The sequence below is a fragment of the Berghia stephanieae genome, chromosome 4 (genome assembly GCF_034508935.2).
Source record: "Berghia stephanieae isolate SIO BIC M18660-M18661 chromosome 4, UCSD_Bste_1.3, whole genome shotgun sequence".
In the NCBI taxonomy this organism is placed as follows: domain Eukaryota; kingdom Metazoa; phylum Mollusca; class Gastropoda; order Nudibranchia; family Aeolidiidae; genus Berghia; species Berghia stephanieae.
In genome coordinates this window covers 18,251,795-18,276,193 of record NC_088363.1, presented here as the reverse complement: position 1 = coordinate 18,276,193, position 24,399 = coordinate 18,251,795, and the positions used below count along the sequence as shown (strand labels likewise).

The 24,399-nt window shown below is 33.1% G+C and overlaps 2 protein-coding genes across 7 annotated transcripts; one reads left to right on the top strand and one right to left on the bottom strand.

The window, feature by feature from the left end:
* Positions 1-257: 257 nt before the first annotated feature.
* LOC144970147 (arfaptin-2-like) lies at positions 258-13,913 on the bottom strand. 4 transcript variants are annotated; one of them, XM_078909424.1, is made up of 6 exons: positions 13,818-13,913; positions 9,974-10,255; positions 6,625-7,059; positions 5,678-5,771; positions 5,190-5,364; positions 258-4,016 (listed from the first exon to the last, which is right to left on the bottom strand). In XM_078909424.1, the coding sequence occupies exons 2-6, from the start codon at positions 10,251-10,253 to the stop codon at positions 3,864-3,866; spliced, it is 1,137 nt and encodes a 378-aa protein (XP_078765550.1). In that variant the 5' UTR covers positions 10,254-10,255; positions 13,818-13,913; the 3' UTR covers positions 258-3,863. The 4 variants fall into 4 exon arrangements, with proteins under 4 accessions (XP_078765550.1, XP_078765552.1, XP_078765551.1 ...); XM_078909426.1 differs by having other exon boundaries at positions 10,034-10,255; XM_078909425.1 differs by having other exon boundaries at positions 13,717-13,826.
* On the top strand, positions 13,401-24,386 carry LOC144970148 (mitochondrial import inner membrane translocase subunit Tim10 B-like). 3 transcript variants are annotated; one of them, XM_078909431.1, is made up of 4 exons: positions 13,401-13,509; positions 18,030-18,139; positions 21,259-21,354; positions 22,177-22,607. In XM_078909431.1, the coding sequence occupies exons 2-4, from the start codon at positions 18,107-18,109 to the stop codon at positions 22,471-22,473; spliced, it is 426 nt and encodes a 141-aa protein (XP_078765557.1). In that variant the 5' UTR covers positions 13,401-13,509; positions 18,030-18,106; the 3' UTR covers positions 22,474-22,607. The 3 variants fall into 3 exon arrangements, with proteins under 3 accessions (XP_078765557.1, XP_078765558.1, XP_078765556.1); XM_078909432.1 differs by lacking the exon at positions 13,401-13,509 and adding an exon at positions 13,862-13,884; XM_078909430.1 differs by lacking the exon at positions 13,401-13,509 and adding an exon at positions 13,912-14,212 and having other exon boundaries at positions 22,177-24,386.
* Positions 24,387-24,399: the final 13 nt, after the last annotated feature.

Below are 24,399 nucleotides of genomic sequence, written 5' to 3'. Positions count from 1 at the left end.
ATCATGAGAGCACCAAATTCACGGACATGGTGACACAAAGAATGGAAAAAGAAAATTTTTACTAAAAAGAGAAAACAATACAAAACAAAATCTCTGGTAAAGCTGCGTGATGGACACTCTTATAATTAATGTTTACATATTTGAAATGTTAGATATGAATCAGGCAGCCCTGGACTAGTTAAAGATTTGGAAACGATTATATTAAATAAATAAGGTAAAGAGATTGATATATTTACTCCACACATTAAAAAAAAAGCCTTTATTTCTTTTTTTTTTTTTATATTGCACTGAAATTTTTTTAAAAATGATTGTGTCATGTAAACTCATTTCAAATTCATTTTAACAGATTATTACTAAGCCATTCATAATAATGGTTAGGTAGATTTACACGGACAGTTTATGACAACAAAGGGGAATAAAGCATAATCACATATGACTTAGTCTGGTCATTATAGTACTCTGCACTTTCAGATTCTTGTGGACATGTGTGCTTGTATAATTGAGAGATTGCTGATGTGTGTGATACTCTAGGAGGTACATTAAAATTTGGTAAAAAGTAGGACAAAAGGGTTAGGTAAAAGGTAGATGTTAAAAAAAATGTTCCTTTCTATGCACCCGGAGAAACTGATACATCTCTGAATTGAATTCAAAAAGCAAAATCAGTGCAATAAAGCAAATGATAAGAGCAGATGAAGAGCTCTCTACAAGAGTCTGGGAGAAATCTTTGACAAAGTGGGGAGGAAGAGGGTAAAGAACAATAGTCAATACGCTTATAAAATGGAGCCTGTATCATGCTCATTCAGTTTTTAATGGACATTAATAAAGGTATGTCTTACTACGATGTCAAAAAGAAAAGTAAATTAATAAATAAATAAATAACCCAAACAGACTCTTAAAAAATGGAAAAGAAAACAAAGGTGAAACAAAAATTTTTTGATTGCTAAGTAAGCATAAGGCAACAGGCGTCACAAAGATACAACTAACATTTGTTTTGTTTTTACACTGTTTGCAAATCATTGATGTTATATGTTGTAATAAATAGGTAATTCTGAAATGACATGAGTTAGTAGGTAAAATAACGAATTATTTGCAGCACTAGGCACAAACATCTTCATTATCCAAAGAAATAAAAAAATTTTAAGAGTAAATCATTGGTGAAAAACATGAGATTGGAATGAAATAAGCTGAAATTTCAATGAAAAATATCAACCATAAAAGTTCCACTATGTCTTGGAAAATACAGAAACTGTTCAACGTGTGTCAGCAAAAGTTGTCATACCGTATTTTATCATTTTACACAGGTCTAAAAAGTGCAGAGATATAAATTGACAACAGAAGGGAACAACTTTTTAATTATGGAGATGCCTCCTGTCCCTTAGGAGAGAGGATAATTTGTAAATTACAGTTGAGTTACAAACGCAACAAAACACGCAATGTCATTATCATAACTTTCAAAAGTGACAATATATGAAATCGATGATGAATGATATTCACAACCAGGAAATCTTAACCTTAAGAATCCAAAAAACAACATGTGATGGTTGTAAACCTCGAGTTTTAATCTGAACATGCAATATTCATTTTGAAAAAAGAATTTTTTTTATATCTCTAATTCTACTAAAAGTCAGGCTACAGGAAAACATTACAATGATTCAACACAAAACTTAATTCTAGATAAAATTTCTTATAAAATTACAATTTTATGAGAATTAGTATTCAAAATTGATGTAATTTCAATAACAGTCAAAGTCAAATATTAACAATGTCTTCGCAGTGTTGGTTTTGTTTGAAAAAGCTTGCATTCCAATAAACCTAACAGGCACAAAAATACATGAGAAGATAAATTTATATTTGCAATGACAGTATTAGAACAATCAAACTTCAGTCTAGATTATTAATGGCCTTTAACATAATGCTGTTGGTAAGACAGCCGGATTTATGCTTGATAGAGCATTCAATATTTTTATTATCTGAAGCAGTTCACCAATCACATGTTGAGTTGATAATTTGACCTTAAGGAAATTTTGGGACTGATCTAACTGGTTACAATTTGCCACTGACTGTAGATGAGAAACTAAATAACTTTCATTTTTATATATCGCAACATCCACTTAATGAACTCAAAGCACTTTACAAGGAGTCCCAAGCCAACAGCAACAGCATTTCTGTAAGGCTCTATTATCATAACTTTTTTCGATTTAAAGCTGAGTGTGGTGAGAGATTGACAGTAAAGAGCCATTTCCAAGGACTCAACTTTGCGCCACCCAGAATAGGACTCGAACAAGAGTGTTCAGAGGGTGAGTGTCATACCACTACCACAAAGCTGCACAAACGAAGTTATAAAAATCTATGAACCAAAAACAATAAGGTACTGAAGTCTTTCTCAACTAGCAATCTCAGGTAGTAATAAAAAAATGAAAAAGATTCAATTTTAATTTTATGAAATTCTAATCCACTACACCAAACTAACTATAAATGAGGTACAACACAAAGTGAAGAATCAATAACAAGAATGATGGGGCAAAGTTCTTTATCAATGATACATATAAACATTCAAGCAACTAACATGAAGTATCAATTGCCATATTCCCTCCCAATAACTCACAATTCTCAACTCATTTCATTTCACTTCTTCACAGAAGATAAACATCATACCAAACAATCACACTCACATCCTCAAAAATTGATCTTATCGAATGGATTTAAAAAGCCAATATGAAAGTTCACACAACACTGCATTCTCTCCTCACTCCCTTTTGTTACACAGACCTACCACCTTGGGTGTTTTTGTTGTTGTTATTTTTGAGAAATCAGTGCGAGATTTATGAAAGGAGATCATTAAATATCATTATAATCAAATCAGATGATATGATGAATATTTCTGAAATCATGTAAATATAATGATAACTGAATATCATTTGTCGACGTTTAAAATGCCAAATATTCTGTCCAAGATTTCTGAAAGCTTACTAACAGTAAAAGATTGGACATTTTCTATTTTTCAATATGACATTTCTTTTGTAAATAATAACATTTTATTTGAAAACCGACATAAGTATCTTCTTTCCTCATTAAAAAAGAAAGAAAAATCTCCCCAAAAAAACAACACAAAAATACTTTAATATAATATATATCAATGTTGAAAATAAAAATAACTGACGAGATACTACAAAGTAACTTTAACCTTCCAAAAACTTTTAAACTGTTGCAGAGCCCCTCTTCCCTCAATTACACTAAAACCAATCTATAACTATTTATTTGAAAGGAATCTTTTCATAGAAATGAAAATATGTTATAATCGAACAACTACATTGCCAAAGTTCATAGAAGAAAAGCAGGCATTGTTTCATTAAGTCCTTTTTTTTCCTTACTCAAATCAAAATGGAATAGAGCGTTAGAAAAAGCAAAGAGAGAAAAAAATAATACGAGAATCATCTAAAAAAAAAAAAAAAACTCCAAAAAAACCCAAAAACAAGCCTTTTGCAAAAGGCAATCAAATTACAGAAAATTTCGTCCCTCCAGCTTAAAAATAAATAACTGATTCTGATTGTGCTTTAGTCTTTACAAAATATTTATCAAGAGAAAAGAGGAGGGAAGTGGAAGGGTTGAATGTAAAGTTTATAGGACAACCAAAATACACATTAAGAAGTAATCTCTTTTTTTTAATGAGGATATAAAATTAAGAAATTGTTTTTTATAAATTAAAAAAAAAATAGTTTAAAAAATAATAATTATCATTATAGTAGTCATAACAGTCGTCATATTCAAAATTCGAAGCTGGTAGGTCTGGGGAATGAAGGATGAATATGAAAAGGAATAAATCAGTATCGTTGAGTGGTTGTTAACATTATGTAGCATCTGAATCAGGACTCAATCCAGGAAGGCTTCTCTGCATTGGGCCTTTTCAGTTGGATATTAAACTGTTTGAGGGTTGCTTCAAGAGCTGCTGCATTCCCACTGAAGTAGGCGGAGATAGCGTTGTGAAACAACAGGAGCTGCTTGTGCATCACCTTCACCTATGAGAACAACAATGATATAAATATAATCATAATAATGATGATGACAATAATAATATGCGGCTATGTGGTCTTGTGGTATGACACGCGCTTTCAGATTGGAAGGTCCTGGGTTCGAGCCTCGCTCAGTACATAGTTGTGTCCTTGGAAAAGACTCTTTACTCACATTCTCTCACCGTACTCAGGTGTAAAATGAGTACCTGGCTGTTAACAATTTTGTATCTGTCAGAAAAAAGTTTAATAGGAGCAGAGGAGAGGAAAAATTATAAACCAAAATCCTACTGCCTTAAAATGTGAAAAGCAATGATTATTAAGTCATCTCAAAAAAATCCATTTAAAAAAAATGAGAGGCAAAAAGGATATTTGTTCATTTGTCACTAGTTTGTTCTAATACAATAACTATTCATCCAGAAATAATGAAACAAAATGGCTCTTCCCAACACTAATTGATTGTAATGAAATGACATTTTATCCACTAAATCCTTGATTTGTCCATATACTCCTTTCACTTTGTTTCCCCAAATCTTTCATTTGTGATGTCAATGCCATCTATTCACAAGTTCTCAATAATGATCCTGTTTGCTTTTTTTATCGGGGCTCATATCCATGAGATGAAACATTCTTTATTATTAAGCTAGCTACCCATAGTGCCAGTATAACTAATTAAGAACCTTAAACAATCAAGATTACCCCCCCCCCCCCCTTTCTCCACCCTCTTCAGCTGAAGGAAAAAGCTTTTTTTTACATGTCCGAAGCTGAAATAAAAATATATTCACCACGAACACTTCCATCATTTTAATTTTGAAAATTTAGGTTGAGTTATAATGCAGTCAATAAATAGGAATATTATTCCTTACGGTTAGTCTTGCATCAGTTTTCATGAACCTTTGAACCAGTCTTGATGTATCAAAGAAATGAAACAAAAGCAGTGGTTGTAATGAAATTCAATAGAAATTTGATATTTACATTTTAAGACTGTAAGATTCGTCCTTTTACTTCTGTGAACATTACTTCATCATCACGTAAAATTCAAGATTTAGAAATCAATGAATGCAAGGATTTTATTTAGACCCGTTTCTTTTTTTTATATCCCAGAAAACTCCCGATGAAAAATGGTGGTTAGCAGCTCAATTATATTTATGAAATGTCGTCCAAGATATTAATTTAACTCACTTTATTCTCCTCCAAAAACCTAAGCTTAATTTGGACATCACTTCGCAATCGTTCAAATTTAGTCTTGTGGTCCTCATACTTTCGTCGACTGTCATTCAGCTTAGGCTGTGTTGCTGCCTCCCTTGGGCCATTTTGTAAAGATTCAAAGTCAGATCTGTAAGCATCATACTCCAACCTGAAAAACATGACCAGATTAAAGACTTCAATATATTTTATATCAATAATTCCTGATAGCAGTCAACTTTTAGACAGCATGAGCCAAAAGTGCTTCTTAAAATAAAAAAAAACAACTTTGTCATGAGCAACATTAAATTTGCATACAAAAAAAAAATGAATAAAATTTTCAAAAACTAAATTAATAAAGTGATTTTATGGTGTAGATGCTGACTTTTCATGTAAAATGCCTGTGGGCCTGGAGTATCAAAATTAGTCTATAGTTTATAAAAATCAAATATAACAAAACTAATTCTTCGTTATGAGACACTAACCTTGAGTTTTCGTAGTGTTTAACGGTCATCAAAGTATCTTCCATGGTCTTATGACATAAGGTATTCACAGAGGATATAAAGAAATTAAGGGCACCTATAGGATAAATATACAATTATAAAATAATATGTTATAATCTGATTGTAAGATGTAAAAATATGTTTGGGCAATATTTAATACGCAACCCAACTTCTCAATCCGGTATTATTATATCTGGATAAAGCATATGTCCAAAAAGTGAATTTGAAGTTAAAATGATCAAATTTATGAAAGACTAGAGGTTTTGTCCAATATGAATGTATATATATTCTTTCTAATCAATAAAAGTAATTACAAAACAAACAAAAAACAAGGTGAAGTCTCATATGTCTAAAGTTTAAATTCAATTTTCAGCATATAACTCACCCCAACACAATACTACGGGGCGGGTATAATATAGTAGGGTATTTAAATGTCAATATGCCTCCAAAAATATAAACAAAAATTTAAAAATAATTCTGTAAGGTTAGATTATCATATCTAACTGAATTTAACATAAATGTTTTTAATTCTGATGGCCTTAATAAAAGAAATAAAATTAGACAATAAATAAAACGCCACTTTCGATAACACCTTTTAACTTGCTTTCACCATTTCATTGTTATGAAAAATAAATAACAGATCATAAATGAAATGGAATAAGATTATGGCTTTAAGCCCCCAGTGGAAGAGTTATTTTTATAAAAGTGTGTATCCGAAAAAAAAAAAAAAGAAAACATATAAATCCACAGAAGAAACTAACATTAAATTGGGAGAATGGATAACATGCTTTGTTTTTTTTAATTAGATAGATGCATGTGAAAATATCCATCAACAGTGTTCAGTAAATCACAATACAATGATACCAAAGTAGATAAATAAATTAACAAATATTTTTTTTTTTTAATGAAGGGGAAGAAATATATCATACCTAAAAGGATCTCCCCATTCTTGACTAGTGTTCTCTGAGTTTCACAGTTGTAAATAAACTCCTCCTGTAATTCCGGGGATTTCTGGGCCAACTCAGAAAAACCCTCCCCTAAAGCCCGCTGTGTAGCAACAACGTTATTAAAGTGGGAAGCCATCGCACGGGCTAGCCTTAAGATGTGAGAGTATTTTCTCTGTGTGTCTCGCAGTTGCTCAATGCTAGCCTCTACCTCCAGATCCACCGTCTTTGAGCCCTTCCCCAAACGTTCTGAAATAAATTGTTTTGTGGTCTTGAAGGTGTTCAGACTCCATTCCTTGATAGATTCCATCTTATTCTGAGCCACAACACTCATAGACTTGGGAACAAAATCTCCATTTGGACTGTTTTTACTTCCAGGGGATGCTCCACCAGAATTTGAAAGTGGGACATTGCTGGTTGCTGAAAATAAATTTTTAAAATTAAATGAATAACTTCTTGGCACAAGCAGTAATAGTAGAATTAGTGCAAATTAGACCTTTAAAAAAAAAGTGTTTATAGATCTATTCAAAATAACGATAAATTAATAAATAAATAGATGAATGAACAATATAAAGCCTGTCAAGGCTTCAAAGGATCTTGTAAATATCAAAAAAAATTTTTATTAATTTTCAACTTATACAATCTTATGAAAATAATCTTTAAACTGTCAAATTATAAGATTTATATCTTAGGGCTTTGTACTATTTTGTCATATCAAATTTTAATATCTGTGAATCTACAATTTTTTGTTTGTTTGTTTTTTAATTGATTCAGAAGAAATAAATTGAGAACAATTTTTAATGTCCAAAAGTCCAATATCCTAACAGATCTGCCACAGTCGACTATCAAAATGTAGAAATTTTACCTTTATTATCAACAATCTTTATTTCAAAATACTTTTAAATTGAAAGTGTTATCAAATTTTGTCAAATATTCCTTTCTAAAAGATTGTCTTTCAATCTAACCAATGTTCTTAGTTTAAAATTCTGAATCTAAAGGAAAAAAATTAGATTTGTGCTCCATATATAGAGAGAATAATAAAGATAAAGAGGACATTAGATTTGACAAACAATCGCCTGTCCCAGCTACACATATATATCGTTTATACCAAACATAATAATGGTTTGGAGAAAAACAGATCATCTGATACTGATTTAAATGTCTACTTCAACTAAACTTTTTTCTGTCATTTATTATGCAGCAATAAAATAAAATTACACTCAATAGCTGTAAACCACAATGACATTGCAATAGGGTGAGAACCAGTTCTTTAATCAGTATTAATGATTTAATTATCTCTCAAGTTGTTTTGTGTTTGTTCAACTGGTCAATAAAAAAATAAGAATCTCAAGCAATAATTTTTGGTCAAAATCTCTTACATTTATCACCAACTAATCAATTTCAGAAATCAAAAGTAAAAGATTGGAAGAAAGCTCAGAAGAAAAAAATATATATAATTGTTTTATACACGGCAATAATATTTACAAAAAAAAAAGTTAAATAAACAGAGTTAGTGTCTGATATTATGTTAGCGTAAAAATGAGTTGAACTAAGAAATTCAACATAAAAAAGAAAATTTGAGTTGTTTTAATATGATTTATACACAAGAGCAATAATATTATTTATTGAAAATTAAAAAAAAAAAAAATCTACATACTTAAATAGGGTTAAAAGTCTGGTATTATTTTATCATAAAAATAGATTATCGCGGATGTCTGACTCTAAATTATGCAAGTGCCATGTACAGCAAAAAAAAAAATTCTTTTTAAAGCTTATATTAAAGTCCAACACCTCCCCTACCCTTGTGACTAACAGAGACTAACCAAAATCGCGTTATTGGGTGGGAATAGTCATGTGACCCGAACACATGTCAAGTGTTATTGCAGAAGCCCCATTGGTTTTTTATATTTTTCTCAAAATCACCATCCGCATATTTACAAGGTTAGAGTCGGATGTCCTTGATATGCTTATAAGTAATGTTGATGGCCATAAATACATCCAAGACTAATTTGAAAAAAAAATCCCAAAAAACTCCCAAATTTCGTCACTGTTTACAAATGGGAGATAAAGAAGAATACCATAATTATTTCTCACTGATAAAATTCCACAAACTTAAAAACGAATTAAGAAATTTTGGTGATATTATTCTTTCCAACATAAAAAAAAAATTCCTATTAAATCTCCTAGAGCAAGTAAATAATGGAGTCCCAGAAGCTGGTAGAAATAAATACAAGAACAAGACGAAAAATTAAATTAAATCTTTAAAAAATATTAATAATAAAATAAAATTAAAAGACTTTGCATAATTGACAGGTTGTAAATGCTATTTTATCCAATAACCGTTTCAATAAAGATGTTTACGACAAGGATGGCATAGTTCAATCCTTATTGTGTATTTAATTTTAAATAAATAGTAGCTACTGCATTTATTTCAATTTTAAAAAATCCCTACTGACAGCACCAAACATGAAAAATTGACATGTTTAAAAAAATCCATAATTTTTTTTATATAAAAAAAAAGATAGAAAAAAGAAAAGAAAAAAGACTAATAAATTGAGAATAACTCTTAAATCTCATTGTTCTGTTGGTAGAAATTTGCTTGTGAGAATCATCTTTCTTAAATATGTCCTCTCACAAATTTTAAATTTAGAATACAAAACACAATAAAGGCATTACTTATCCAACATGAAATTGAAAGAGACAGTATCAATGACACTCTGAAATCGTAATTAGACAAAAGTAGTGTAAAAGAAAACAGATAACATACATTGCAGCATGCATTTCCCAAAACAATAAAAAAAATAATGTTTGAAACACGCTCATTTCAATTCCACACATCGTATCATTTAGAGGCAGCAACGTTACCTTAAAGTCCATTTGTGATATAACTGTTCACATTACAGCTTTTAGTCTGATAATAATGATAATACTCTAAATGATAGAATATTTCCACCAATGAAAACAAATGTGAAGCAATCCATTAATCAAATCAGAAATGCATGATGCAGCGTTATATTGAAATTCTTGACTCTGTATTGCTTTATTCCATCTCCTCAAATTCATTTTATTGACTTTCAGTAAAATTATTTTTTAAAAGGTAATTGATCCTTTACCACAGTGTTGTGGTTAACATTCATTTTTATTAAATATACTTTTGTACCTAGTAAACATTTTTAAATTATATCTTTTATCCATCATATTAAATTCTGTTATACCATTTAGTATATTAAAGATCAACTTAATTGTGAACGAAACACAAGAATGGAGACATCCTTAACAAAGCAATACAGACACAACAAGATATGAAAGCATGTTACAAGTCTTGCAAACACACCAGGAGGGACAGTGTAGGAGCGGGTTAGTCTGGATGAAGAAGAACCGGAGGAATAAATACCCCCTGGAGGTGATCCAGCCCCTTGGCTGCTGCTGGCACCCGCTGAAAATGGCTCTACCCTCTCAGCAAATGCAGCTGAGACACTGTTTGGGGTTCCGCCTTGAACATTTGAAGTGACCTCATTCAGACTTGGACCATCTTCCAGCATCTCCTGGAGATCCCTCTCAAAGTTGTCATCTTCAGGTGGAACGGACATTGACTCAGCTTTACTCTGACTCATGTCTGGATTAGGATTATATTAATATATTATGCATGGAGTATTGATATTGATGTAATTAGTAGTATAGATGCCGATTTTATCAGGCCAGTTGGCCGCTATGTCATCCATTAAAAAAAAAAAATTATAAATAAATAAAAAGAAAGAAAAGGCACAGAAGAAAAAAAAACTTTAAAAATAAATTTTCTGAATTAAAAAGTTCAAATGATTTTTCGAAGGCAGAAGCAGATTACAACCAGACTTCTTCAAATCCCAAACAGTATTAAAAATCTGAAATTGCAGGGAAAAATACGAATTTGATAACATTTGACTCCCCCCAAAATCTATAAAGAGGTCTGATAATTCCCTGCTTATCCAGCGATATTGCAATACTTTTAAAATTGTATTTTTCTAATATATATGTCTAATTCTTACTTTTTATTTTTGTCCTTATTAAAAACAATAAAGAAAAGTAACTTCTTGGTGTGTGTTTAACAGGGTTGGTTTGTTTATCAAGGATATTAATTGAAAATATCAATGAAATTGAAACAATAAGACTATCCTCCCTCTTTAATTTCTCAAATACCACACGCATGTGCACACATACACACTCAAATATTTAAAAAATAATTTAAAAAAAAAAAATTTTAAAAATTAAAAATGGAAATTAGCAATCTAAATTAGTTCAGGATACAAGAAATTTAAAAGATTAAAAACAATTTTTCTTTATTGAGACTATACAGGCCGATAGAGAGCCAATATGATAGTAATACAATAAGAATGGTGAGATGTTTATAATCTATTATAAGGTATGACTATTAGTTAGAAGAGATTTATATCATTGTTAGCTGGTTAGTACTACAGAAAATTAGTTTGATTTGAAACATTATATTTATACGACCTTTCCAGATATGGTTACCAGAGAACTTAACTCACCCATTGTGAATCTAAAAAAATGTTTTAAATTCATAAGGTAAAAATCAGTGCCAGGACTACAACTTATTGCTGAATCATATATTTCGTTGAAAATTTTAAAATTCATAATTTGTAGGGGTTAAAAATTGTAGTCACCATAGCAATTATGTGTGGTCAACATATTTATAATAAATATATATAAACAAAAGAGTAAATCTGTGTGTGTGCCAACATGGAAATCCAGACTATTTTCTGCTTTGCAAATTAGACTTCGTTAACATTCTATCCATCTGATGCAACACGTCAAGATTTTTGCTATATTTAGATTGATTTTACAATGGCCATGTACAATTTAAAACAAGAAATTAGGAACAAATTATTTTCGCAGAGCTACATTCATGGCACTGCATGTAGCCTGCTGTGTAAGGCCAGGCTAGGTTCACGGTGCTGTGGTGAATATGGCCTACTGTGTAAGGAAAAACATATTTAGACTAAAAAATATTTAAATATGAATTTAATAAAAATCAATAATAGAAACATGATTCTCAATGCTGTTAATTTTGGTTGATTTTGCCAGGCACGTTGCCACTTGGCAGCCCTGCCTGTCCTACCCTACAGGCAGCATTCAGGACACCATGAACATAGCAACTACAAATTATTTTTGAAAGTCACAGGGCAGAGTGATTAAAAATAATTGGCAAGATAAGAATTACAGTTTTCTCTCTAGAGTAAGTAAAGGACACCAACAATTGCTTCTTAATCTTTAGATGGGACTGTGGTATACCTCAATTAATATCTGAACAAACAATACCAGCTATCAAATCCTGCTCTTTGGACAAAAGAATTTTTTAAAACCAACTTTACTGCATCCGCAATAAACATTGTTTGTAATTTTAATGCTGTCTTTAATTCAAGTTAATAATAGTCGAATTCCACATAGATATTTCCACTCGCTGTCCTGTTGACATTTTTCTATACTATATGCATTACCGGTGATGTGGAGATTACTTCTGGCCCAAACCCTCAAACCCTGCACCACGATCCAGAGGGTAGCTAGTGATTTCTATCGTAATACTACAGAAACAAGGATAAACTCCGCCTCATGGACCTAGTGGCTCTTAATGACTACTATGTTTCTATGTAAATCGAAAAGAAACTCAAATCTCTCGGGTGCTAAAGTAATTTATGGAAAGAATGTCAAATGTAAAACGCTTTTCAAAGACAAGCATCGCATCATAATGGCCGACACTAACACGAGGGATGATTTTAAAAAGGAAGTAAAAGATTATATTTAACAATTATTATGCATCAGAACATTGTTTAAACATTGAATTTTCACTACAGCCGAACTGCAATATCTGATGACATTGCTGGTCGAAAGCATCATTAAGTCAGTTTTTGCCACTATACTTTGCACTGTGTTAGGAAAGAGTATTAAAAAGCAACTCTCTCAACAAACTATTTTGGATTCAATGATCTATTGATATGAGATAACACTACACTCCGCTATACTTAGCCTACTTGCACTGGTAGGTTCGTGAAGAATGGATATTATTCAACTTTGCAAGCATGTAACTTGACTTTGGTGACTTAACTGTTCAAGAAATTAATTGCACTATGATCTGCATTCTCTTGTCTTTGTTTTAAGCCAAAAATATATCTGGTGTATGGTGACATTCACATTATTTAAATACTTCAATTAACAAAACCTAACTTTTTATGGTCTTCTTACAATTTTTATGTCTAAACTTGTCTATAATTTTTATGTCTAAACTTGTCTATGGGTTAACGATCAACGACACAAAGGATTGTTATTGTTATGAGTTTGTATCATAATAAAATTTGATTTTATCTCGTTTTGTTAAAACAATTCTTTAACATAAAATAATCTTAAAGTAAGTTAAAGCGTGCTTGCTTAAAGACACCAATAAAATTGGCATATCATTGAAAAAATGGTCATTCAACAAAAGTGCTCGTACAGGTAGCACAATGAGGTCAGTCAGGGGTCAGATAGTCCTGGAGGGGAGAGGTTCAAGTTTGTTTAATTTTAATGACTTTTGGATTTTCAGCTAAATGTTCATTCGTTCGGTGCCGTGAATACATGTTGAAAAGAACGAAGTTTCAAAAATGCGTCTGTGTATAATCGTCCATCGTTATTTCCATACAGTGTCTGGCAATATCGTTCACCGTTATTGACAGACATGTGGCAATAACCACGTCGTATTGACAGTGACTGTGACGTCCATTCATGTATGACTAAGACTGAGAATAACGACACCGACAGCCCCCTGCGTTAGGAGTACTCTATAGCTCTTCTACTTCTATCCAGTTAGAGCGATATCTAGACAGTCACCCCGACGCACAGGTAATCCGTTCCACTCTTCTTACTTTAAACCATTGAATTGTTTTTAGACCTCTAGAATCTAATCTTTATAAATATAAACTGCGGAAGATTTGTCTAATGATGAAAATAAAAAGTGGGCCGGTCACGGCCACGGGAGACCGAAAGTTGAGAGCCGTGAAAGCCGGCTGCTTTTGCAATTCATGGTGAGGGAGCAGATGGATTACGTACTGGCAATGACCCAAGCGCATTACTTGAGTAAACGGTGCTCACTCTATAAACGAGATTTACAACAACAAAAAATTCTGAGATTTGAGGAATGACATGTTTACCTTTGCAGCGGTTGGTTTCTATCGACGTGGAAATGACGTCATAGAATTTTGTACCTCCGGGTTGTAGGTAGGTACCTACACTGTGAATGAGAACACTCTCAATCACTCAATCTTTCCTCAGGACGACAAATGTAGAATATCCAAAATCTTTGTCGAAGAAAATAAGTTGACTTATTATATTTTTTTAATTGACGTTTCAAAGTTAGCAAAGAAGAAGGATAGTAATAAATTTTTAAAACTCATGACAATAACAACTCTAATCCAACTTTAAAAAGCCTATTCTATTTCCTGTTTTAACGATTACTTTCGATTTTCTGTTACGGGTGATTTAGTTTGACCATTAGTTTAGGGATTCCTTAGTTTAAGTTTAAAATTACCAGTATTCTTTGAGTAAGGTGGGTTTTAAAATTATTGTTATTATTTATTTACTTATTTATTTCAAGATATACAACAGCACAGAACTCATCAATCAACAATCATTGTTATTGTTACAATTGATTGATTTTGATTCATCAATCTTCAAGTTCAAGAGTCTTAGAGTCTACAGTTTTAAAAAATATTTAAATTTAATTTTAATATCATCAAAAAGTCGAGTGGTGGTGTGTCCTCGTTTTAAAGACAATCAATAATAAACCCCACACTCAAGCCTGTATGACATAGTATCTACTTATAATTTTAGAATCAAATTTCGGACCAAATTTTGATTAAAAGTAGAGAGATCACCCTCGCCCTCATAATTTTACTTTAATTGTTAATTATTAATTTTAAATATTTGTTCTCTGTCACAAGAGGACGTGATTATTGTGATGCAGTGCATAACCTAACGCCATTCCACCTCACCACACTAATGTTGCATCTATCTTCAGTGGTGAAGCTGCAACAGTATGGGTTGGAATTGAATAAATAAGAGTAGAAGAGTAAGAGTACAGTATATAGTTATAGTATGCTATATTGGCTATACTATAGGTAGAGAGAAGTCTCTGAAAATGAAAAGGACAACCCCTCATTTATCCCAATTCAATATGAAGATGCCTTCACTTTAAATATAGAGAAAACTTTTTGCAAAACGTATTTCAAAAACTTGCATTTTTCAACTTTCTTTGTAACTTTTGATTATAATTATATTCAGAACTTTTGTTCATTAAAAAAATGACAGCCTTTTTAGCTCATTGATTCGGCTCTCTTCTGCTATTTCTTATTGACGTGTTACGAGTTCAGTTCTTAAATTAAACTATTCTTACATTCTTAAATGATTTTGATGGTATCACTTGACATACAGTCGAGAACGACTATATTGACATCGTCGGAACTGCAGTAAAATGTTGAGATATAAGCATGATGTCGATATATCAGTCATTCTAAAAAATGAAAGAGAAACAAATGAGAAAATGCCAGAAAATAACAAAGGAAGTCAATCTTGATGGTATGATGGCCTTTAAAAAGGCCAATTACAAAATTTTTGACGGTTCACTTTTTATATGTCTTTAATAGTCTAATGATGTGGTCTATCTCTAAAGGCCAAGAATAAGTTTATGGACCTTTTCCTGAGCACTGGCAAGGACCTCAAATTAGGAAGCGTCCTCATGAAGTTGCTGTGAAAAACAGTGGAGGGTCTTGATAGCTTCTATAGTGGCATGTGGGTGGAATCTGGTCCTAATACAGTAGAACATGAAAGTAACGTACTCGGAAATAGCGAGAACTCGGAAATAGCGAGTAAAATTTAAATCCCCGTTTTTTTTCCCTTATTTGAGTCAATAAAATTAGCATGAAAGTAGCGAGTATGAAAAAGAGGTCAACTCGGAAATAACGAGCATTTCCTGCCCCAGCCTAGGACTGCGAACGAAGTAAAGCAAAACAAGAGACAATGGCAATTTAAATATTTTTAGCCTAGCCTCTTTTCTTTTCTTATTTTTCGTTACGAGTAATATTACATAGTAGCCTAGTCTGTAGTAGTACATAATAGGCAAAACAAATTTAGGTGGGGGTTGGGTTTGTGTGCATGTGTGTGTATTGGGGGTGGGGGTCAATTATTCACCTAATGTGGTGCCACGTGACGCGCGAGGTAAGCACATGTCAACATGCCTCACTTCGCAGCATCGGTCAGCGAGTAGCATCGTTAACGAACGACACGATCAGCGAGAGAGGGGAGTGTGGAACCATTATTTCAATGGGTCAGTGATTGAGTGATGCGCTTGCTTACCTCATCAAACATGCAGAGTGCATACAAACACTCGCGCGCACATGCACACGCACACACACACACACACTTCTATGTTCTTGTTTTTTTTCTAGTCATGATTTTACTTGAAAATAAAAACAAAAAACAACAAAAAAACCAAGCATTCTGCCACTTCTGTGAAGAAATTGAAATAGGGGCGACGGCTTTTACTCGAATTACACACTGAGGGGAATAACCAGCAATATTATAACCTTTCCTGGCAACTCGGGAATAGCGAGAACTCTGAAATAGCGAGTAATCAGGAGTGGACCCGTCGAACTCGCTATTTCCGAGTTCTACTGTAGTACATTATCCTCATCTGACCCCACATCGGCAATTTGGTCTCCAAAAATTTAACTATTGTCGAGTAGTATCGAGACTGAGTACCAGTAATAGTGGCATTGACCGTGCCCATAATATCGAGACCAGTAAGCTGATCATCAACACTGCAATCTCTCACTGCATTTGGAGCAGAAGTGGGGATGAAGTAAATTCTAAGACAAAAAAAGTGACAAAATTATTTCAAATCTAACTTTTGAAACTCATCCAAGTTAGGAATGTTTTTTTGAGAAAGCAGATGTGACTCTAAATTAAATTATTTTAAAAAGGAGAATGTTTTGAGCGACTAATGTGGCATGAAGTGACAAGAAATAGGTGATGATAAGCCACAGGAAAAGTGAAACGCACAATTTCACTTAAACAGCTTCTGAACGGTTTTAATATAATTTTAAAGAGTAGAGGTCAAGCTTTGTGTGATTGGCATGTTCTATCAAAAGTTATTGTTTGAAATAAAATAGATACCTCATTTTAACGCTTTTGTATTTTGTTTTCAAACTTGAGAGTGCAAAGGAGGGAAAAAGCTATCTAGATAATTCATTTATCTACGTCTTTGCCAAATTTCATAAAGATTGAAAGCATTGCTGGACGTCTGATTTTGTCCATCAGTGACCAGCTAACCCCTCTTTCCATACTAAAATCGAGTTTCAATCAGTAGTCAGCTCATCGAGAAATGGGGGAATTCCCAGTGACATATTTTGAGCTTTTTGCAATGGTAGAATTTGAATAGTAAAATCATCATAACTGTAGTACCGTTCACCCTACATCCAAAAGTAAGGTATCATATTATTTTAACTGGTTTTAAAAACCTATTATAATCTGTGTAAAAATGAATTGTTAGCTTTTTTACACACTCTCTCTCTCTCTCTCTCTCTCTCTCTCTCTCTCTCTCTCTCTCTCTCTCTCTCTCTCTCTCTCTCTTTCTCTCTTTCTCTCTTAGTTTTATCTGTATGACTTCCTTTCTTCTTATTTCTTTTTCTTTCGATCTATTAAGTAGGGGTGGGGATCCTGACCTCCCATATTGGGCAGAGATGCACATACTGGTTCTTTATCCCCTTATATCTGTTTTGCAACATGCTTTCTGTCTTTTGTCTTGGAATGAGATTACTTGGTTTTGTTCTGGCCATGGCTAGGTACCCTGGTGGGAGGGAAGCAGTCAAATGTATTGTTAGAGTTTTGAGAGATGGTATTTTCTTGTCTTGTAAATCATCACTCTGTTATGTACTGTATTATTTTTTTACATATATATTATGACTTGTAAACATTTAAGTGTGTTCCTCTTAGTTGGGACCTGTGCTTGTGTCCGGATGAGGCATTTAGGTGATCTCAATCTAAGTACACTGATCATGTGCTCTTAGAATCTAAGTTCCCTATTTGAACCAATTCCCCTTTGTCTTACTATTATCTTGGGCTTTAATTGTAATTCTAGAACCTTTTACTATCTCATTTTCTTCCTTTTTACTGTTGCTGATATGACCTAAATGTGTTGCAGGCGCGGTGATGAAACTCTTAATGACAAACAAACAAACGATCTATTAAGTCAATATAAATTTAGTTGGGAGAATTGCATTATCTGAAGGCTATCTGCTAGTTTTTTTTTATAGATTTGTAGATATGGAACTAATGCATATTATTTATTTGGCTTTTTAAAATTTCAGACCATATTTGTGAGTGATGACAGGGTAGGAGTTGAACTTGGATCATCTATAGGGACACCAAATAAGATTAAGTGAGGATGTCCCTAGCACATGAGGCAAATCAACGAGGGGTAGGCAATCGACTTCTTGAATTATTGTTTTTTAGTTCTAAAAAAAGATTACACCCTTTCACAATGATACCGTTAGATACTGTCACCTAGGCAGTCCGTGAAGGAATTTAGATAATCCATCAACAAACAAGATGTCTGATGTCGTCAATAGGAATCACCCATGTTGTCCAGAGTGAGCAAATTGGGGGTTAATAATCTTGCCCAAGAAAAAAATAAGTGCCTGAAACAGGGCTCGAACCCAGGCCCTTCCAGGTCATGGTACAATGCCTTAACCACTTGGCCACTCTGCCCCTTTTAGTTCTAGGAAGACATTGAAAGTTGCATTTGCGTTTTGTTTTGTTTTCTTTTTTTTGGTTGGGTCTTTGGTAAAATATTCAAATTTATCAGATCTGATTGTCTTATGCCATTATTCTAATATGTTCACTTTAAAGAAAAGGGAGAAACACCAGCAAATTTTTAATATTTAAACTCTGAAAGAGCACCCTTTTATGTCTTTGATGTTATACACACACCTTAAAATCAACACCATGGGATTGTAAAAATCTCTTGACTTTAACCTTTAGTATATCCAACACAAATTTCAATGTATTAATTGAGGAAGGGAGATAAACTGGTGCAGCTTCTCATTGCGATACTGCAGTAATTCCAGGAAAAACCGTTGGAGAGCAATATTAATGTCAATTGTACTTTCAAAACATTTATTCTATCATCCAATCCTAAGCATTTTTGAGTATAGTATGGCGCAGAAAGCACTCAAATTGTTCTCTCACTGCTTGACTTGAAAGCAAAGGTCATTTCAGGACTGCTTATAAAACGATACTCCACCGTCTAATCGATTGGAGGTTTTGGGGCATTTAGAGTGCTTCAATATACAGTGTATTCTCTTAATAAAAATAGATGACAGAGGTAGAACAAAAAATTATAGTACCGATGATGCCCCACGAGGCATACAGACTGTGAGATGTTTGGTATCTAAAATTAAAGGTTACAATGTCACAGATATCTGTACTTTTTATGGGTTCGGATTATTGTCTACAATTTTACCATAAAATTGCCCCTATTGTATTCCTCCTATTCTCATTTCATTGGGAGTACCTCTTTGTTAGCACATAAAAAATGTAAAGTTATATGATATAAACCTTATAAATAAAGTACAGTCCACTCCGGATAATCACAACACCTTGGGATCAGCGAAAATGTTGTGATTAACCGAAGTTGAGTTTCCTGCCCACTATTGCAACATTTTCCCTCTGAGTTTATACAGGCTTGGAACCGTGCACAATCTCTTTTAAAAAATGTATTGTTTTTGGGGGTTTTTATGTTTTATTTTTGTTTTGTTTTTTCTTAAAAGTGGGTTTGTGTTTTATTTTAATTTTTTTCTTTTTATGGCTCTAAATTCCATCATGTTCCTTTGTTTTTGACATCACTCATTTCCCTAAAAGTCATCAAGGATCGTCTGTTTTCTTGCTTTGGCCAGATGTTTATAAACGTGTTGCTCATTAGTTTCCAAAAATGGAAGCAAATCAGTTAAAGAGTCTTATTGAATGAGGCAAAAGAGATTTATCACGAGTTCACATATGACTGCAAAAACACATGCTGCAAAGCACACCCTCTATTGTCTCTAACAGAGTGGTGACACTGTAGCATTAAACCTCGCCCACTCTCGATTCTTCAACCTGTCATGATTTCACCCATGATGAAATTTAATCCTGAAATTTTGTTTGATTGATTTTTTTTTAATTTACCGTTTTTCATAGTCGAAAATTGGTTGCGATTAACCGAAGTTTGTTGCAATTAACCAGTGAATTTTATATAGAATTAATTCCGTTCCTTTGAAAATGTTGTGATTAACTGAGTTGCGATTATCCGAAGTGACTGTATAAAATAAGTCACATATATGGGGGATGGGGGGTTATATATGAGAATAAGTCATGCAATGTTTTAAAACATTCACTGTGATCTAAAATTGTGCACATATAAATGATATGCCTTGGCCATGTTGCCTTCCCTTTGCCCAATTTGTTGGTGGTTGCAGCACCCTCTTACCAGGCACATGCTGTCTATAGAAACGTAGTAACCACTGCTTACCCAAGACTTTCAAGTGCATTGCCTATAATATTGCAGAGGAAAGTAAGATGATTGTCAACAAAATATTTATAAGTTTAAACCAAATTCAACCATAAATTTTAATGAAAAATCAGGAATAGTATCCTAATAACTTAATATCTGAATCTGAATCTTACTCGAAGTCGACTCAATTCTGAGTATTTGTATTCGATAATAGTCAAATAAGAAGAAAAAGCATGGTTTGTGTGGTGTTACACGAGGGAGAGAGAAATCGCAGGGAAAGCACAGTGCCACTAGCCTACTTGTTTCATCACAATCTAATAAGCTAATAACAGAGACAATAGAGACAAGCAGACAATAACAATGCTTCCCCACACTATGAGGTATAGACAAAGCTAAGGCCGGACAAAAATATGAATAGCAATGTTATTGGACGTGGTAAGCATTTTCAAAATTGCTTGCCCTCATAGACAGTGAGAGTAACTCGCACTGTCACCGTTGCAACTCTACCAAGAATCCACTAATTAGAAAAGTGAGAGGGTCTAGTTGTATGTCTATGGATTATATATGTGTTTATGTGATAGTATGTGTGTGTTGTACCCTGTTTGAGTGTTTTATGAAGTCTTAATTTCATTTTAAATGATTGATTGTGGATGTCTCAGTGTTGGCACTGATATGACTGTTTTTTAGTAATTGTAGGACATTTGGATAGTTAATGTTAGACAAGCCTATCTTTATTATTTTGAGAATAATATGAGAAATATAATATGCTTGTCCAGGGAAAAATTTCACGGCATTTGCTTACTCTTATTCAAACCCCACCAGCTGTGCCTAAGCTAAATCTAGTTGATTGACCTTCCTAACGACACAAAAATGTTATTTTCATTTTTGACAGCAAGAAAATTTTTCATTTACATTTTTGCCTTTTAGTGGAGCTGAAATCTAGAAAATTGACTTCTTATGGACTTATACTTTGTAAACTATAAGAAAATATAGTCAGTTTTGTTGTTCCTAATTTAACCTTAAACAACTTTTTTTTTTTTAATTTACAGTTGAGAGATTTCCTTACCTTGTACAACACAATTACTGAATACTGTTTTGATAAATGTGTATCAAACTTCAATGAACGGAACACTTCAACCCCCGAGGTTTGTTAATTGTTGAACATTAGGAATTTGATTTATGAAAGATGTTTATTTCAATTCATGTTCCTTTTTTCCCTGATAAAACTTAATCATTTCGTAACTATAAAATCCATGTACTTTTGAATCTGGTTTTACAATGACATTTGCAAAGAAAAACTCCTTTCAGATAGCTGTGTAGTGTCATAAATTTATACGACTAGAAAATAGACAAACACAGTTATGTAGTGCATTTCCATGGTTTCAGCTTTCATAATAATGTTTCTACATACTTCATTTTAATTGATTTTCCATCATGCCTTATGAAACCAAATTTCAGTTTCATACAATGTAAATTGTCTGTTAGTTATCCATATTACAAGCAAATTTATAATATCAGTGACTGACTGTAGCAGTGATGAAAATCTTTCTGGGTCCATGGAATTCCAGGATTTTGGAAATTTCTAATAAATTTTCCACTGATTTTGCCTTGTCAAACATTTTCCTCTAAAAGTTCACGCAGTCACCATTATGTCTTGTGTTATATTTTGACACCTGTGCTCAATTAGGTAGAATTTGGTGACACTCCCATTTTTATGACGTCAGCCTAGACAGATTGGCACCAGATGTCACAAGTGGTGGTCTTTCAGCGCGATTTTTAAAATTTTGATTTTGTTTAAAAATCAAAACCAAATTTCCTCAATAAATTTATTTTCACTGAAATTTTATAAGTTAAACTGAAAACCAAATTTTCTGCATCAGGTTTACATCGAAACCATAGCATTTTGCGATGATTGGTCATATTTTTTATAAACTAAGCAATAATTTCTTTTTCTCTCAATTTTACAGAATTCATGCATAAATATTTGCACAGACAACTATGTTCAATTCAATCAACGATTCATGTTCAACTTTGTGGATCAGCAAGAGCGACGAAAAAGAGAACTTGAAATAACAGCCAAAGAGAATTCTGTAAAGGAGGCTGCTGCAGCAGCAGCAGCAACCACTGCCCAGCAGAACACCGAGGTTCCAAGTGTAGAAAATATTGAAATATCCTCAATGCCAACTGAACTTCCTGAGCCATCACTAAAAGAATCCAGTAGTGGAAATACACAGCAACAGGAGCAATCCCAAAATGTTTTATGATGAACATTGTTTTCATTCTTTATTTTTTTGTGAATGTGCGTGTGTTTTGTTTGATTTCCTTCATGAATGCTTATATTATTCCGAAGTAGCTTGTGTAGTGTGAGGAAAAGAGAAGAGGATGTGATAAAGTTACACACAAGATGATGCATTTTAATTTTAAGGCATTGATGCCTTGTTTTAAACATCTGATTTGTTGAAATGATTCCAGTAGTTATATTACCTATAATATCCGTATCTGTTATTGCAATGACTGATACTGATATGATGAAATGCACTAATTTGAGTGGAAATAAGTGATTGATGAGGTTGTGTGCTTGATGATGTGTGCTGGTTTGATTATTATATTTAATAAAGGAGAGAGAGAGAGAGAGAGAGAGAGAGAGAGAGATTTGGGGGGGGGGAGTGATAAAGAAATTATATAATGTTGTTTGGATAGCACCAAAAATAAATGCAGTTTATGTAAACTATTATTTTAAGAGACAGCATTGTTTCTCTTTCTTTTCTTTTCTTTACAATTAATGCATTTGCATGTGCACAGCTGTTAAAGCACTTGATTGAAATTCGACTTCAAGTTCATCAGATACATTAGGCACAGTGTGCTCATCACCACAAATATTATAACAAATCATTTAAATCATTCACACCAATCCTTGTCACTCCAGTCATTCAAACCTCCCAATGTTCTTGTGTTTGGGAATACACATTGAAATGATGGCAAGTCTTCGATGTCTTTCATGTCATGTGATAGTTTTTTCTTGCGACTGTCTGATCGAATTTGTCGATGTGATGAAACCTGGTGGAGTATCTTTTTTTTAAATTGTCTGGAATGTTTGTGGCTGAGTGTTGCATTTGGCTGATTTGTGAAATAGATGTATATACGCATTATCTTTACAACACTGGAGTGTTGGCCATCTTAGTCTTAGTGTGTCCTGGGTGGGGTTCCTGACCTCCCATAGTGGGCAGGAAGGTACATGCTGTGTCTTCTATCCCCCTATATGTTATCCAACTAGCTTTCTTGGAATGACATTACTTGGTTTTGTCCTGGGCCCTTAATACCGGATACCCTTGGTGAGAGGGAAACAGTCAAATGTAGAGTTAGTTTTGGGAGATGAAATTTTTTTCCTTGTAAATCATCTCTCAGTTATGTAACGTTTTATATTTTGTTTACACATTATTTATGATTTGTAAACATTTGAGTGTATTCCTCTTAGTGGGGACCTGTTCTTGTGATTGGACTTTTAGGTGATCTTAAACTAAGTACTTCGATAGTGTGCTCTTGGAATCTACATCTTTTCCCTATGTGATTGTGATCCAATTCTCCTTTGTCTTAGATCGTCTTACTTTTTCTTGGGTGCTTTAATTGTAATTCTAGAACTTATTACTATCCCATTTTCTTCCTTTTTACTGGCGCTGATATGACCTTAATGTGTTGCAAGCGCCGTAAAACTCTTAAAAACAAAAACAAACAATCTTAATGTGTCGATATTTGTCGTCACATATCCCTGTTTCGTCTTGCAGCTGCTTGATGGACTGGATGTTTTCATAGCTTTTATGTTTTTTCATCTGGGTCCCATAAACAGTATTAGTATACTCCAATAGTCTGACAAGATGAGTATATATGCCTGTGTCTTTGTCTTTTCGGGGCATTGTTGAAGATCTCTAATTTGTAGGCCTTTGTCACAATATGGCGAATATGATGGTTCCACTGCAGGTGTTATTTAGATGGACTCCAGGATATGTCATACTTTTCACTCATTAGTGTGGAAGGCCCAGCATTTTGTAATCAAAGCTCACTGTGTTTATCTTGGTGGATATTGAATTGACATCACCACAGAACATTTTTCAAGATGGAAATTCATTCGCCACGTGTTTGACTATTGTATGAGTGAATAAAAATCTGCAGAACATTTGCATCATTATGGTCTT

What these genes read in the sequence shown, in the direction of transcription:
- LOC144970148 (XM_078909430.1), top strand. Translation starts at nt 18,107, where the DNA reads ATGTCCCTAGCACATGAGGCAAATCAACGAGGG. An exon ending in ATGAGGCAAATCAACGAGGG is followed by an intron (nt 18,140 to 21,258) that starts GTAGGCAATCGA and finishes TTTAATTTACAG; the next exon opens with TTGAGAGATTTCCTTACCTT. An exon ending in GGAACACTTCAACCCCCGAG is followed by an intron (nt 21,355 to 22,176) that starts GTTTGTTAATTG and finishes TCAATTTTACAG; the next exon opens with AATTCATGCATAAATATTTG.
- LOC144970147 (XM_078909424.1), bottom strand. Translation starts at nt 10,253, where the DNA reads ATGAGTCAGAGTAAAGCTGAGTCAATGTCCGTTCCACCTGAAGATGAC. An exon ending in CTCCTACACTGTCCCTCCTG is followed by an intron (nt 7,060 to 9,973) that starts GTGTGTTTGCAA and finishes ATTTATTTTCAG; the next exon opens with CAACCAGCAATGTCCCACTT. An exon ending in GAATGGGGAGATCCTTTTAG is followed by an intron (nt 5,772 to 6,624) that starts GTATGATATATT and finishes TTTATCCTATAG; the next exon opens with GTGCCCTTAATTTCTTTATA.